This window comes from Carassius auratus, chromosome 33 (genome assembly GCF_003368295.1).
Source record: "Carassius auratus strain Wakin chromosome 33, ASM336829v1, whole genome shotgun sequence".
Taxonomy (NCBI): Eukaryota; Metazoa; Chordata; class Actinopteri; order Cypriniformes; family Cyprinidae; genus Carassius; species Carassius auratus.
In genome coordinates, this window is record NC_039275.1 from 4260987 (window position 1) to 4277612 (window position 16626).

The following is a 16626-nucleotide window of genomic DNA, read 5'->3' on the forward strand; positions in this document are numbered from 1 at the left end:
AGCTGCAGTAGGTAACTTTTGTAAAAATATATTTTTTACATGTTTGTTAAACCTGTCATTATGTCCTGACAGTAGAATATGAGACTGATAATCTGTGAAAAAAATCAAGCTCCTCTGGCTCCTCCCAGTGTCCTATTGCCATTTGCAGAAACTCCATCACTCCCGGTAAGAAACAACCAATCAGAGCTGCGGTCTGTGACTTTGTTTGTGTTCAAAATGTAGAAAAAGATATATAATAAGTGAGTACACCATGAATCCATTTTCCAAACCGTGTTTTTAGCTTGTCCTGAATCACTAGGGTGCACCTATAATAAGTGTTTATATTCGGACTATTTTAGATTGCTTCGGGGATACCGCGGCGGAGTAACCCAGTACCTTTGTGATTCTTCATAGACATAAACAGAGAGAAGTAGTTCCGGCTACGATGTTCTTCCGCAAGACGCAAGCAGTTCTGTTTATTAACCGCTAGAGCGTCACAAGTTACCGACTGCAGCTTTAAGAGTCCAGAAGCAGTTTGAAAAGGGGAGCTAAGGGGAAACACCTGTGCTAGTGCTAGCAATCAGTCCCAGACACGGAGATTATAGCAAATGAAGTTCATGAACGTTAATACTTAGGAGAGGGATCAGCAACAAATGAAAAATATCCCAGTGCTTTATTTATTTATTATTTTATCTAATGAAAGTGAATGGGGTCCAATGTTGTTTGCTCTCCAGCTATTTTTCAAAATATCTTCTTTTATATATATATAATATGTGTTATTTTATTAAAGACAAAAACATTCAAACTAAATAAAAAAGATTAGGTTATACTATAAATTATACATTTTCTATACCATAAGCCTTTCATATTTGGCCTTTTAACAACTTTTTTAACAACAACAGTTTCAGCATGAACAAAAGCTAAATCAGCAACAGGCCTAATATCAAAGTATATCTAAAACATAACTCTTTAATTAGTTTAGATGTTTTTGTTAAAAAAAAACGCACCATATTGGAGTTTTTTTTAATGGGGAAAGTACTTGTAGACAAAAAAAAAAAAAAAAACGTGTTTCAACCTGTTTGATTTTGGACTAGACGGAAATAAAAGTGCTGTTTAAACTGCTAAACTCTTCTAGACAGTGTTTGCATCTGTGTATTGTTAAAGGAAATGCGCGCTTCTTGTTTCCAGCGGATCGCAGTGTGTTATGACTCTTCAGTAGCATCGGAAGCAGCGGGGATTTGACGGGACGCGGTGGTTTTTCGGTAAGGGCGTCCCGTCATGAGTGCGTGATGTGAGGCAGGGGGGGCGGGCTGTTCTCTCAGTCATGACTGTGTTCGCTCCAAAGCAGGATGTACTGATCAACTCCTGCAAAATGACTCTTGGAGACGTTTAACGGAGCAGAAGATGGACAACAGCACCGCGGCGCGCAGGATGGAGCCCACCATCCCGGCCATCATGTTCATCTTTGGAGTCATCAGCAACCTGATCGCCATCGTGGTGCTCTGCAAGTCCAGGAGGGAGCAGAAGGAGACCACCTTCTACACGCTGGTCTGCGGTCTGGCGGTCACGGATCTCCTGGGAACCGTCCTCGCCAGTCCGGTGACCATCGCCACTTATGTGAAGGGCGCGTGGCCGGATGGAGACCCCCTGTGCCAATACTTCGGCTTCGTTCTGCTCTTCTTCTCCCTCGCGGGACTGAGCATCATCTGCGCCATGTCCATCGAGAGATACATCGCCATCAATCACGCGTACTTCTACAACGACCACGTGGATCAGAAGCTCGCGGGAGTCACGTTGCTGGCTATTTACGCGTCTAACATACTGTTCTGCGCGCTCCCGAGCGCGGGGTTTGGAGAGGTGAAGATGCAGTACCCTCAAACCTGGTGCTTCATCGACTGGCGGACCAACGTGAGCGCGCACGCCGCGTTTTCCTTCATGTACGCGGGCTGCAGCTCGCTGCTGATCCTGGTGACGGTGGTCTGTAACGTGCTGGTGTGCGCCGCGCTCATCCGGATGCACCGGGGGTTCATCAGGCGCACGTCGCTCGGCACAGACCCGGGCAGAGCGTCTGATCCCGGCAGGAGCCGCAGCTTCAGCCGCCTCGCTGGCGCGGAGATCCAGATGGTCATTCTGCTCATCGCCACCTCCGCCGTCGTCCTCATCTGCTCCATTCCGCTCGTTGTAAGTTCTTGTGATACTATTGTGTCAACTTTATCTGTCAATCACTCTGCTGCCTCAGATATGTCTGTCAAATCTGCAAAACAAGAACTTTCTCACGGTCAGCGCCTTCAGATCTGCCTCGCATTGTGCAGCAGAACAGAATAAATCACGGAGGAAGAAGAAGATGATGATGATAAGTGTTTAAATGGACACACATGCTAAAATATCCCAGGGTCACAGTGTCACCTCACATACTAAAGTACAGTAGATACAGTAAAGCATAAATAGTCTAGATCAATAAAAATTAACCGTTTAGCAGTTGCTGAATCTGATCATTAATCAGAAAGCATGAATCATTAGCTAAATTAATGTTAATTACCAGAAAATATAATACAGTATAAAAGTACTCATAATGCATTATAATATTTGCAGATTCTGAAATTGGTCGTTTGTCATGTTTTAATGCATTAAGGTGTAAGTCATATATTATTAGTGGTTACAAATGAAAACACATATTGTATTACTCTTCTTTTTAAAGTCAGTAATCATGATCTTTTTTCTTCTATACAACATTTCATTATAAACAAAACAAAACACAGTTTTTTTCCCGCTATAACATTAAAAAAACTTTCTGCTTATATTTTTATATTTAATTAAACGTGTTACTTTTTGTTTCTTTGTAATTATTTGTGAAATTTACTCTGTTCAAATCCAACAGTTTTTCTATGAAGTGAAAATCTCCAAAAGTTGTGAACATTTAATTTGTTTTATTATATTATCAAAGTAAGGTTTCCTTAAAAAAAATGTACGAATTTCTCATTATTAAACTTGGTTTAGAAACAATTTTCACTCAGAAGTTACTAGTAAATTTCATGGACATTTACAAAGAAACGGCAAGCACCACATTGAATTAAACATATAATACGTTGCTAATATCACACACGTTGTTTTGTCAAATGCATGAAACTTTGGAAACTAAATCATGTCTTCTTTTCAAGGTCCAGGTGTTTCTCAACCAACTTTATAAGACGCCTGTCGAAAAACGTCTGGATAAAAATCCAGATCTGCTGGCGATCCGGTTTGCCTCGACCAACCCCATTCTAGATCCCTGGATCTACATCCTGCTGCGTAAAGCGGTTCTCTCAAAGGTAGTCGAGAACATCAAGTGTCTCTTCTGTAAGATTGGCTCTCAGATGCCGCAGGGACAGAACAGTTTCCACTGCATGGACGGAGCACAGGTGTCCTCCATCATCTCCAGAGACTCTCCGTCCGCCGTGTCTCGAGAGCTGGAGGCGATGAATACCTCGCACACGTTTCTATATCCACCTGAGAGCTGCCTGGACACCTGTCAATCAAACCAGTGTGGGCGGAGCTTATCTGACGCTTCTTCGGAATCCTCCAATCGGAACAGTTTAGACAGTCGGTCGAAAGATCAACCCTTACAAGTGACTATAACCAATGAGACGTTTCAAGAGAAGAGCATTTAACACGCAAGGACACGCTTCTCCGGTAAAACCTTCTGCACTTTGAGCGAGAGTTGATTTCAGATCAGTGGAGTGAAATGTAAATGTTATTAAAGAAATAGTTCACTTGTGGAAATGTTGCTGTAAATGTGCTCTCTAGGGTTATTCAAGATCAGGATGAGTTTGTTTCTTCATCAGGTTTGTAGCATTGCATCAGTGTCTCATCAATGGATGCTCTGCGGTGAATGGGTGCCGTCAGAATGAGAGTCTGATAAAAACATCACAATAATCCACAGCAGTCCATCAGTGAACATCTGGAGAAGATAAAGGAGTTAAAGTTTAGAGCTGTTTAAACGATGTTTGATCTGTGCAGATTTCTCTCCTGATTCAGACCGGAACACCTTTTCACTGGAGGAAGAGTTATTATGAGTTAAAAACGTCTTAATGTTGGATTTGTGTCAGCTTTTGTCTTCTCCAGATGTTAACTGATGGACTGCTGTGGATTATTGTGATGTTTTTATCTGACTCTCATTCTGACGGCACCCATTCACTGCAGAGCATCCATTGATGAGACACTGATGCAATGCTACATTTCTACAAACCTGATGAAGAAACAAACTCATCCTGATCTCAGATGATCCCTACATTTCTTGCTTTAAATCAGATTATTTATTGGAGTGAACCATCAGCTTTTCAGCCATAAACTTTCGATCAGTTTGGTCGTCTGTTAAAGGTCCGTAAAAAATGGTTGTTTGTTTTTCCAGAAGAGTTCAAATCAGTCACATCAAGATCAACAAAAAAGCCCCGCAGGAAATAACCTAGTTGAGATGTTTGCCTAAAAAAAAAAACGTTTCCAGTTTCTCACTGTGTCCTGCTTTTCCCAAAATAAATAAATAAACGGTGCAGCTCTCGTAATGAAAGGGACACTTCATCACCTGATAATACACAGCCAGGATCCTTCCAGAACAGACGCAGGTTTAATATCTAATCAAATGTTCGGGATCATCATCGAATGAAACGATTCCTCTGAGAAAGTTTCAGGGTTTTTGGATCTATAAATCTGCAGTGATTTGTTGTTTTTGGTCATTAGGGTCGACGGGAATCCCGGGAATGGTTTTTCAGGCTCAGATTAATATGTGATTGTGTTTAATGTGAGAATCAGCAGACGTCTGTCTCATATACACACGATTAAACCCAGAGCTTCAGGCGAGGAATCTGCCAACCTCTGCGTCTCTCTAATGCTTTAATAAACAGTCCTTATGTTCAGGATACGGATGCGTTTACAGGCTTGAGATGAAATCATTCCCATGAAATGTTTGCTAATTATACTTAATCTTTGTTTACAATCACAGACCAAAGTAAATATGACTGCTGCTCTCCCGCTCTCATCAAACTACTGTAGATACTGTAGATCAGCTCTTCATTAAAAAATTATCACAAATCAGAAAGAAAAAATAGAAACGGCCAGAATAACTTTCTTCCTCAGTATTTCAGACTTGTTTTTCAGTACAAATATCTAAACATCCTGAAATCACTATTTACTTGGGAAGGAAAACAAAGTTTAGTTTTTTTTAAATTAATTAAAGATATGCTTAAAATTATATATTATATATTATATCTGCCATATATATCAGTTCAAATGGAATCAAGATTATTTTATTTTTCTTGTTTTAAGTATACATTTGCATCAGTTTTTCCATAAGATTTAATATCTCTAGTTATTTTATTTCCAGTAAATGTGTCTTCATTTAATCATGTTTGGATATTTGTACTGGAAAACAAAACACAAATATTTTTTTACTGCGTATTTATTTGTCAGATTTTATAAATTGCACTTTTATTTTTATTAATTACCATATTAAATTGCTCTTGTAATGCATCTGTGTTCATATCGATATTTTATAGTCAGATTTTTGCAAAAGATTTATAAAAATACAATGTTGAAACTCCCCTTTTACAATTAATCCTAATTGAAATGTCTAGATTTTCTAGTTTTATTCCTTGAAGCATATGTGAATTGGACAAAATGTATTTAGTGTTAAAAAATATGCATAGAATATTTTATTTAAGTTTATTATTATTATTATTATTATTCATTTTTTAATATTTTTTTTTTATTATTATTTATTTATTTGAGAATTTCCACTTGCATAATTTCCAATCTTTAGTAAAAGAATATTAATCAAAAGATCTTAAATTTTGGTGCTAAAGATAATTAATTCTTTACTTCAATTAAAGCCTAACTGTTTCAGTCTAATCGTGTAATAAACTGAACCTTTTCTCCATTGATGGAGCATTACATACTCAACTTTTTCTTCAAATGAGTGAAATGTTCATTTTAATAACTGTTTTCTGTTTTTCAGTTTGCATATGTGCAGTTGTTCTCATTAGTGAAGACTTTCCATCATTTCCTTACAACGGTCCTGATGCTCTGTGTTTGTTTGTAAAGTCTCTTCATCAGCAGCACTGTTTATATGATTATCTCGATAGATTAATATGATAAATAATCACAAGTGTAGATGGACAAAACGTTCCCATCAGCTGCAGATGCTGTCGTTTATGATCACATTTATTTGATGTTCTTGTCCTTCACATGTTACCAGATAAACCAAAGCTAAACTTTATTCATAAGATATAAACTCTAAACAAACATCTGGATCTTACCTGTGTGTGAGTCTCCATCATCTGGCGACAAACAAGAACTGCTCGAATAAAATAAATGATAAAACATGAGGATTTTCTGCAGAATTTAGAACTCTCTAAATATCCAGCAATTAAAAAAAAAAATAATAATAAATTTGGATTGACAAACATAAAAAATGAATGAACATGAAATAATATAGACACTGTTTAGACTATTTTTAAGCTCCCGTGCTAAAGATATAAATGATTAAATACTGAACTGATGATGCATCAAAATCTGTCATCATAAAAATAATCCTGAAATTTTAAATTAATATTTCAATACTTTATCAACACTTTCAAATGCTCACAGTTCTCTAATATCAGTTAATATCGGTTATCGGTTAATATATTATCGGTCTAAAATCATGAGATGCAGAAAAACAAATAACATCTGTTTTGGAAGCATTTTATATTTGTTATTTTTTTTAAATTTATTATTCAAATAACCATTAGTGACATGACATACAGCCAAGTATGGTGACCCATACTCAGAATTCATGCTCTGTATTTAATTGGAGGTTCGGTGCCTTGCTCAAGGGCACGTGGTAGTGTCGTGGTATTGTCGGCCCAAGACTCGAACCCATAACCTCAGGGTTAACCACTAAGCCACAACTTCCCCAGATTAGTTTTTTAATCAACTCACAAACTCCCAAATTATGTGTTGGAGCAATGAAAAGTAAATGTTGTTTATTTTGTTTATTTATGACTTCATTTCTACCGATAAATAAACGTGCTTTTAACAGTGAAAAAAAAAAACTAAATTTTCTATTCGTTTTGGCTGTTCAATTACAGGAAATGTGGGGCCCTGAACATTTAAAAATAAAATGTTTGAAAACGATACTATTATCATCTTGAATTTGTGAAAAAAGTGACATTATATAAGTATATATATAGTCCGCGAGTTTCTTTACAAAGTGATGTCGCCATCTACTGGCCTGGCATGCATAAGACACCACTTTTAGTCTTTTTTGTGAATCCGTGAATGGGTTAACTTTTTGACAAAGATGTATGTGAAAATTTTCTGAATATTTGGTAAACCCTTTCCATTTTTTTCCCTTATGTGATCGATTCTCTGAAACCCAATTTCCTTGAGCTTGTTTGAAATCATCAGAAATGTTATCGGTGCTTTGGAAGACATCTTCATAATGTAGATCAGGGTTACACAAACTTTTTTTGTCAAACCACTTATACATTTACATTTATGCATTTAGCAGATGCTTTAATCCAAAGCAATGTACAGTGCATTCAGGCTATAGAAATTATTATTTTATTTTTACCAGTATGTGTGTTCCCTGGGAATTGAATATAAAGTGTTATGATTGTAGTGTTTTGAAGTTTCTCTGAGGTTGAAAGTTAATTAGCCAATAATTTAATAACACAAATGTTTAATTTTGGTTGTTAACATTAGCTTTTTATTCAACTCACAAACCCCTTTCACAAAACTCCTTTCTCAATACTGTCTGTTTTTCTTTCTTTCAGTCAAAAAAGATGGTTATTATTTTCTTCTCGTTCACGTTTTCTGTGTTCGTCAACGTTTTCTATCAGTTTGAGTTTGGTAGGAGTTTTGTGTGGTTTCTATGAAGAAACCAGTTTGTTTTTGAAACATCTCTTAATTTCCTCTTATTTTAACTTTCCTGAATGAAGAAAGTGCTGGCTTCAATAGATTATAATATGGTACAATTTGAATTATTGTGGTGCAATATGTGTGAAATGTGAGTCGTTTCTTTTTATTTTCTTTGAGCCTCTATACTCTACACCAGTTATTCTTGAGCTGTTGTGGTCTTTTAATATTCATTACACTGTGTATTATGTCATATACAGTAGTTCAGCTATCAAGCACTGGAATGCTTTCCTCAAACTCTTGATCACGGGTCACATGAGTTCCTAGACTTGATCAATCATGGGATTCAATACAATGTCACTCAAAAGCAGTGTAAGAGACTGTGTGACTTTAGTGTGGGGCACTCACCTTTGACCTCAAGCTTAACCTCTTGCACGCGTTGTGTGCACACATTCTCAAGCGGCCAAGACCACAAGTATTGGCACAGGTCCTTACACAATCACATTTCAGTTCCTGATTTAATGGCTTTTGACCACAGCATAAACAAGTCTGATTATGAGCGACTATTAGAGTCTGTATTTGACATGAAACTGTGCATGGAATGACAATGAAAAACATTCTGAGGCATTTTCAACATTTTATTTGAAAAAAACACATACAAAAAGGGTCATATACAAGACGAGAAATTAAAAAAGAAAGAAAATTTGGGTTAAGCTATGCAACTTTTTGCATCATCATTAGTAATAAATACAGTACAAAATCCACCAAAAGTGAATCTTTTTTTTTTTACGCAATATACACGTATCTAGTTATCATACATTATAATCACCAAGCTATATTGCTTAAATATTGTCAATACATATTGTTCTACTTGAGCTATAAAATATTCATGTCAGAAAACATTGCGCAGTAACAGCACACAGCAGTGTCTTATACAAAGAGCCACTTCCCTTTCACTGGCAGGTTATTCAACTATTTTTTTTTCTTTTTATGTCAGCAGCAGAAAAACATCAGAAATATTTATGGTAAAATATTTGAACATATGTATCCATTCTCATACGCATATTAAAACCTGAGAAAGACATGCATTACAGAGCTTGTGCTTTAGGATCTACGGTTCAGTCTGTTAGCGAAACATGATACTACTATTGCTTATGTCCAAAATCTGCTGGAGAGATGGATCAAATCAAGAGACTTTAAGGCTACACAGGCTAGAAACACAAATCATACAATATAAAGCCATTGTTTTGTTTGTTTTTTGTCTATTTCGGCATAACAATATCTATGTGTGTAGAAGATAACAAGTATTAGTACAGATCGTTTTGCATGGCAGGAAAACACTTAATTTACCAGAAATAAGAGATAATCTGCCTTATCGGTTGATATTAGTGTTGTCTACTGTGGAACACAACACTGTATTGGCAGATTATTATTTAGGGGATTGAAGCTAATTAACCTGACGCGCTAAAATGTGAAATATGAAAAACATACGCCAGCTACGCTAGAATGTACCACAACATGACCTGCATTCAGACATTTAAAGCCCCTTTTATGAAGTACCGATACAAAAAGAAAGGGAAAGGAAATCTGCTACTCATGGCAAAAGGAAGCATCACTTTAAATCCCGATAAAAATACAGCAAACAATGTCTGGCTGTAATTGAAGATGGGCACAAGACAGGCAGCTATAATCAATCACAGTAAGCGCTGAACTCACCCCTCACTACTGAAAACACTGAAAACAGATTCACGGCCTGGAATCGCTGGCTCTTTTCAGAGCGACGAGACGAGCGGACGATGTTCGCAGGAGGGCAGCAAAGCCAAGAGTGCAAAAACAAGAGACATGCAAAACAATTCCAGTCCATTGAACAGTTTGTCTACAAGCTCAAAGCTGAACGACTCTTTGTAATTGCATTAATGGAATGTAACCAAAAAAACGACAGCACTAAATACTAGCACGCCTTCGGGGGAATTTGAGTTTGTTTTGACACTTATGCCCCCTAAAGTACAACCACATGCAAAGCACTCCCATTAAAAGTATAGCACAATGAGGTATTTATACACACGTTACGCTGACGCAAATAAATAAACCAATCTATAACATTGCGATACTAGTTCAGAACTTAAATGCGCACCCATAGTAGGTAAAGTTTGTCATAAATTATGATTGTTAAATACTTAAGGCATTTCTACGAACAATATCATGTGTAAACTATAAAACGCAGACGGACGATGAGAAAATATCACGCTCCACACAGCAGACGCTCACTATGCCCATTTCCACCACTGAATTTGTCTCGCAAGTTTACATCTCATAATTGCGAATTTAAATCTTGCGATTTAATTTCATCTCATAATTTTAAGTTTACATCTCGCAATTCTATTTTATCTCTCAAATGCGAGATTCTGATTTTTGTCTCGCAATTGTGGTTACATCTCGCAATTTTGACTTTTTTCTTACAATTTTTAGAGTTTACATTTCGCAATTCTGACATTTTTTCCTCGCAATTGAGAGTTTACTTCTCATAAATGAGAGGTTGCATCTCGCAATTCAACATTTTTCTCACAATAGAGAGTTTACATTTCGCAATTATGAGTTTACTTCTTGCAATTCTGACTTTCTCGCAACTGAGAGTTTACATCTCTCAGTTGGAGGTTACATTTAGATATACTGACATTTAGGCTTCGCAACTGAGAGTTTTTCGCAACTTTTCTTCTTGCAATTTCAAGTTTACATCTTGCAATTCTGACTTTTTTCTCCCAATGTTGAATTTTTATCTCGCAATGCTATTTTTTCAAACTTGCAATTCTGAGAATATATCCATCCCCCCCCCCCCTTTAAAATTGGACTTCACAACTCGCAATTTGGGGTTTATATCTCACAATTCGGAGAAAAAAAAGTAAGAATTACGCAAAATAAAGTCGCAATTATGAGACAGAAAGTCACAAGCTTTTTATTTTTTATTCAGTGGTGGAAACATGCTTCCGTACGCTCACTAAATGCTACAAAACAGTGATTGAAAACAAGGAAACGCTTCCACGAAGCTGAACACTTGAATTCTGGAAAAGGTGCGAAAGCAAAGCCAAGCAGGTTAATTAATCAAATGTACTACAGAGACATCTCAAATGCTACGGATAAACAGTCACTTACATTGAAAGTGGTCAGTGCGGCAACAACTATCATTACGCAAAGAAACTGTGCTGTTAAAAAGTCTGTTCCCTTGTTTTTTAGTTTTCTGGATGGAGTGCACGATATGCAAGGAAACTGAGTGCAAATGCAAAAGCAGGGAAAGAGAAACAATCACACGACCCCATTAGAACTGAGTGCATTTACAAAAATAACCACTTACTACATTAAGACGACAATAAATAACTAGTTTGTTCATTTTTTCCAGCATTGCAGCTACTTATGTGAAGAAGCTTGAACCAGCCCTGCACACAGGTTGGCAACAGTAGGAAAAAGAAGAAATCATGATCACGAAGAAGAGTTTAGAAAACTTATGTTTGGTTTTTATAAAACAAATGGCTTTACTCCCTTGTCATGTCCTCTAGAAATGGCAGCAAACATGTTTCATGCACATTATGACTCTACAGATGCTGCTTTACGACCAAGCGAGACCACGAGTCACAGAGAGAATGGAAACACGGAGTTATGGCGTTACTATTCAACGTGTGCTTGTGCTACAGGCATTAAGGTACATATTTCACTCGTGGTGACTTCGGAGACGCATCAAGAACACAGTGTCTTCAGGATTAGTAGAGTATCACGCAGGAAACGTCCTCATGCATGTTGACCTCTCGTCAGAAGAACCTCTCGCTTCAACATGCATTTGGTGGATACGTTTCTAAGCGTTGGAGGCGTCACGAGCACAAAACGCGGACACATTTCAAACAGCTCAAGAATGTCAAGCATCACCTCCGACGATTACAGACACGACGACGGAGCTTTTTTAAACACAGGGTCATTGTACTACTCTTGCGCGCTTCTCATTCGCCAATTAATTTTTTCACAAATGAATTGTTCATGACCAACCACATGGAATATGTTGGACTTTGTTGTGTTCATGCTGTTATGCTTCATCTGTGACCTACTGAACACTGAGAACATTTGGTCGGTCTTCATCCGAGATCATTCTGAGACGTTACGAACAGCGTTCACGTCCCAAACACACACACATTCACAGCACTTTGACTGAAATCAGCTTCATCGAAAGACTTGTTCTTCTCCATGTGCTGGACTCTGTCTTCAGGGCTATCCGTCTTCCCCATTCTACATCGTCAGTTGGCTCAGAAGGCAAAGGTTAGAGGTGAGAGGTGATGGAGATGACACACATTTGGCAAAGTGCCCACAAGGGGACTAAGAAAGATGACAGGACTTTTAGCTAATGCTACACGAGACATCAGCTTTCGGGGGACAACTGCGTCTCAATGTCTACCCTGCAGATGGGACACTTCTTATTGGTTGCCAGCCACTGGTCAACACAAGCTTGATGGAAGAGGTGCATGCAGGGTAATCTCCTGGAGAGAGAAAAACAAAACATTTGTTGACTGAAAACCGGCACCATTTTCACCAGTGAACATGTTTTGAGTAGAGCCTCAAACTACCTGACGTCCTCTCCGTCTTCAAGCATCGAGAGGCATATTGTGCATTTCTCATCCGTGTCGAGCTCCTCTTCATCCATGCCAATCTTTAGCTCAAGAGGTCTTCTCTACGAATCACACAATCAGTTATTAGCCTTTCAGCACATGCTTTTCAATCCAAAAAAAACCCTGTACACTACATAAATAAACAATGAACTAATAAAAGGTCCAGTTATTCTCCAGCACTCTTGAATTTTGGTGAAATGCATGGAAACCCATTGAGGCTCAGTTTGACTCCAACACATCAGTGTAACCAAAATTGGCACAGCCTTTCCAAATCACAACTATGAGTGAATCTTTGCATGCAAACTCACGACCAAAGAGAAAATTCATGATCATTGAGGAAAAGCTTACAAAATACCAAGAAGTAGTTTAAGTAATTAACCCCAGCACAACGGGAGGATAAGGAACATAATTATTCAAAGATGACACATAACAGTCTTGACAGGAACTTTTAAATGTCATCATACAGTTGTGGTTTTACCTTTTTATACTTATAAGGAAAGGTAAACCTCTCGATGGTGGTTGGCAGAGCCCCTCTGTTAACATTTCCCAGTCTGTCCTCCAACTGCAGGAGCTCCTTGAATCAAAACCACATGTTAACACATCACATTAAATGACTGATTAAGAAGATGTTTGATCAAGAACAACTAGTGCGATGGTACCTCGTAACTCTCCCGCACAGCAGATGCATGGCGAGACGGACTGAGGCTTTGGAGAGCCAGCAGATGTAACTGAGGATAAGGGTAGTTTCGGATCTCATGGACAACCTGTGCAAGACAGCACCAATGAAGAAGCACATAAAGAGATAAGTGGCAACCAATGGAAGGCAAGCACTGGTCAGTTACTTTGGAGTAAGGATCTATAATTGCAGTGCGTTCGAAAGGCTCATACTGACCACTTGTGCCGAGGTGGTGTTCCTGGGGAAGTGATGCAGTCGTGGAGAGGTCAGGTAATGCTGATAATGTTGAGTGAGGGGAGAGACGTGGTACTGAGGCAGGCCTGGATCCACACTCAGATCCCTGGATGGACAAACAGGAATGGCATCAGCTAATCAAAGCCAAACTGAGTACTAGTTTATGAAGTCACTGAATACAGACGTACCAGTCTGTTCCTTCAGCAAGGTAGCGTGGCTGCTGGGGCACAGGCGGTGGGGGGGAAATGTGGATGGATGGTGGGTATTCATATGGCGGCCGCAATGTCTGCGGATGGGGAAGGGTTCGGTCTGGAGCATGCCTGCTAGGAAAATGGTTAGAGCCTGAGTCAGCTGGATAAACCTGATTATAAAATATATCGGAAAAAACAAATATTGATTACTGGATTACGAGATGTCTCAATAAGACATGGAAGATGAGTTAAGCAAGACACTACAGGTGAATAGAGTTAAAAATGTAACTAACAGTATCACCGTATTTCCCCAGTTGATTGAATTCCTTAAGAATTGCAAATATTTTTTGAATTGCAAGTTTTATCTTTAAAAATGCATGAATTTGCAAACGTTTCCAGAACAGAAGTCTGAACATTTGATAAAGTCTGGCTCAAAAGGCTTGTTTGATTTTTTTGTTGACACATTAGAGTTCAAATTTTTAAAGAGGGGATTTTGGATTTTCATAAAATCAATCATAAAACAGTCAAGGTTAAAGTTGCTCAGATTTCAGATTGAAATAAATAAGGTGAATGACAACTGAGCAAACCCCTCAGTCAATAGAGTCAATTCAAGTCAAATCACCTTTATTTATATAGCGCTTTATACAAACCAAATTGTGTCAAAGCAACTGAACAACATTAATTAGGATGACGGTTAAAGGCAGTTCATCTTTGGATTCAGTGATGCCATCATCCAGCTCAGTTCAGTTTAAATAATATATTTAAATAGTATCTAGATGGAAGCAGGGTTGCCAGGTTTTCACAAGAAAAAAACCCCACCCAAATGCTACTCGAAACCATTCCAATGGCGTTACGGAGGGGTAAAACATGTTTTTGGTAGGGTTCCCTTGGTAAAATTTGCATTCCAGGAGCTAAATATTACGTTATTGGTGTCATTTAAACCAGTGGACATAAATAACCAGAAGCATCAATTTTAAATTAACCCGATTCTGTGGGAAAGCCTCAAATCTGGAAACACAGGATAGGAATAAAACTGTAAAATTGAGTCTATGTAAGTGCTACTGAAGAGGACGAAAACAAACTCACATTCTTTGAAGAGTGCAAGAAAATGAACACTCAAATAATGTTTATTAAAAAAAAAACATTATGAAAAGCCAAATAACCCAAATTCTCATATCTTGCCATAATAACGTAAATTTGTAAGGAACCTACACATTAAGTTCTGTAAATCTTCATCTTTATGAACAACAATTTTTCCTGCATCCCTCCACCTCCCCATCTCCCCATCTCCACCTCTTTTTCTGTTATTCTCCCTCTACGCTCCCTCTTGAAATATGATTGATTATGAGTTTAACACAGCGTCATACCTGGGCTGTGGAAGTATCCTCCTGTGCTGGGCCTCCAGGATCTGCTGCTGGATGAGGTATTGCTGGTGTAAAGCCTGAGGTAGGAAGGGCGGTGGTGGGATGTCCTGGAACGGTGGAGCTGGTATGTGGTTGATGGGTGGATGTAACGCCGCGGCTGGCTGGTGCGCAGGGCCGAGATGATGGCTCATTCCTGTCTGAGATTGTCCTGGATGGGGCATTGGGAAATCAACAGGGATCTGGGCCTGGGGCCCTACGTGGAAATGCCGGCAAGAGGTAGCATGACTGTGCTGATGCTGTTAAAATGAGATCCTGCAACAACAATGACATCAAAGTGAATTATGAATGGGATTAAACCGCTGCTGGAGGCTGGCCTTCCTCCTCTCCTGAACTTCCAGAAGAAATCAATCATCAGCAGTGGGGTGTGATGGCAAATAAAGGGTGAAGGTGAGCGAGTTGTGCTTGAACACCGTGTTAATATTTTGTGGTTTGGGAGGCTATTTTCGCAGTTTAGTGTTTAGAAATTGAGAACTAAATTTACAATTGGATATATAGGACAGACAGTATGAACAGGTAAATTATCTCAGACTTGCAACTAGCTCAAGTCTCTCACATTTTGTGGTTCAGTTTTGTCCAATTTAGTTTGTTTTTCTTATACTTCTAATCCAAACACTTCGTCTCTCTACAATACAATTCCCCTATTTTTAATCTTAAAACAGTCATATTTCCAATGGAATGATGTGCAAGTCTAGTTGGCAAGGCAATACATCAACTGGCTTTTGAATCATGTGGACAATTGCATAAATATTTAACTAGTCTTAACAACCAACTAGCATTTAGTCTGGCCAGTTTTACATTTCGGGTTCAAATTTGACAAGTCTAGATTTAGTATAGTTTAAGTCCATTTTCGGTCATCAGATGATCAAAAAAGATATTGGAGAAACATCTTGTAAAACTAATCTTAAATGTTTATGCAACAGGACACTGAACTTTTTAGGTGGTCAGTTCATTGCAGAATACGGTACTTGGTTTCCAACTGGTTCCCGAATCAATAAAGCACAAACCTAAAAACAAAGATTACATTGGTAATGTTACGAAGCGCTTAAACAAATATAGACCTAAACGTAGAGATGGTAGAACATCCTGATGGATAACATGACATGTTTCTAATGATCAGAACCATCACCAACTTTTCTTGTCAGGCTACTTTGTGAGTGAGTCGTCCAATGCAATTAGCTGTTGGGGAAATAATCATGCATATATCAGCAGAAGTGTCTCCTCACCTCGGCACAACAGATGTGAAAGCTGTACATTAATTTAGCGACTACTGAAAGCAGACTGCGTGATGCGTTCCTGGATAGCTGAAGGAATCCACAGCGGCTTTAGATTCTCAGCCAAATGAGTAGTAAAGGTCTGGGTTTATACCAAAGATGCTGTTTTATTTCATTTTTTGTGAGCTGTTAGCCTGTCACACCTTATCAAGAAAGGGATTTGCGTTTTCTAATGACAGGATTTTGGATACGTCTGTGGGAACTATTTTCCAAAGCAATATCCATGTGCTGGCAAAACAAAATCTCAAAGTCAATGACATCTCAACGGACGTGAAGTAGGACATCTTCCTGAATCAACATCCTCTGTTGGTTCTAGAACAACAATCATATTCCAAA

At 38.3% G+C, this 16626-nt stretch overlaps 2 protein-coding genes across 2 annotated transcripts in view; one reads left to right on the top strand and one right to left on the bottom strand.

Moving 5' to 3' along the window:
• Window positions 1-1084: 1084 nt before the first annotated feature.
• On the top strand, window positions 1085-3822 carry LOC113052787 (prostaglandin E2 receptor EP4 subtype-like). The gene is made up of 2 exons (XM_026217238.1): window positions 1085-2160; window positions 3138-3822. The coding sequence occupies exons 1-2, from the start codon at window positions 1384-1386 to the stop codon at window positions 3624-3626; spliced, it is 1266 nt and encodes a 421-aa protein (XP_026073023.1). The 5' UTR covers window positions 1085-1383; the 3' UTR covers window positions 3627-3822.
• A 5004-nt stretch (window positions 3823-8826) lies between these two features.
• The window catches only part of LOC113052820 (uncharacterized), a 15359-nt gene continuing 7559 nt past the window's right edge, over window positions 8827-16626 (bottom strand). The window contains exons 5-11 of the mRNA XM_026217273.1: window positions 14963-15255; window positions 13593-13727; window positions 13387-13510; window positions 13154-13258; window positions 12973-13068; window positions 12453-12556; window positions 8827-12365 (exon numbers count right to left, since the gene is read on the bottom strand). Coding sequence (XP_026073058.1) covers window positions 12248-12365; window positions 12453-12556; window positions 12973-13068; window positions 13154-13258; window positions 13387-13510; window positions 13593-13727; window positions 14963-15255 — 975 coding nt within the window. The 3' untranslated portion in view covers window positions 8827-12247. The remainder of the gene's footprint in view (window positions 12366-12452; window positions 12557-12972; window positions 13069-13153; window positions 13259-13386; window positions 13511-13592; window positions 13728-14962; window positions 15256-16626) is intronic.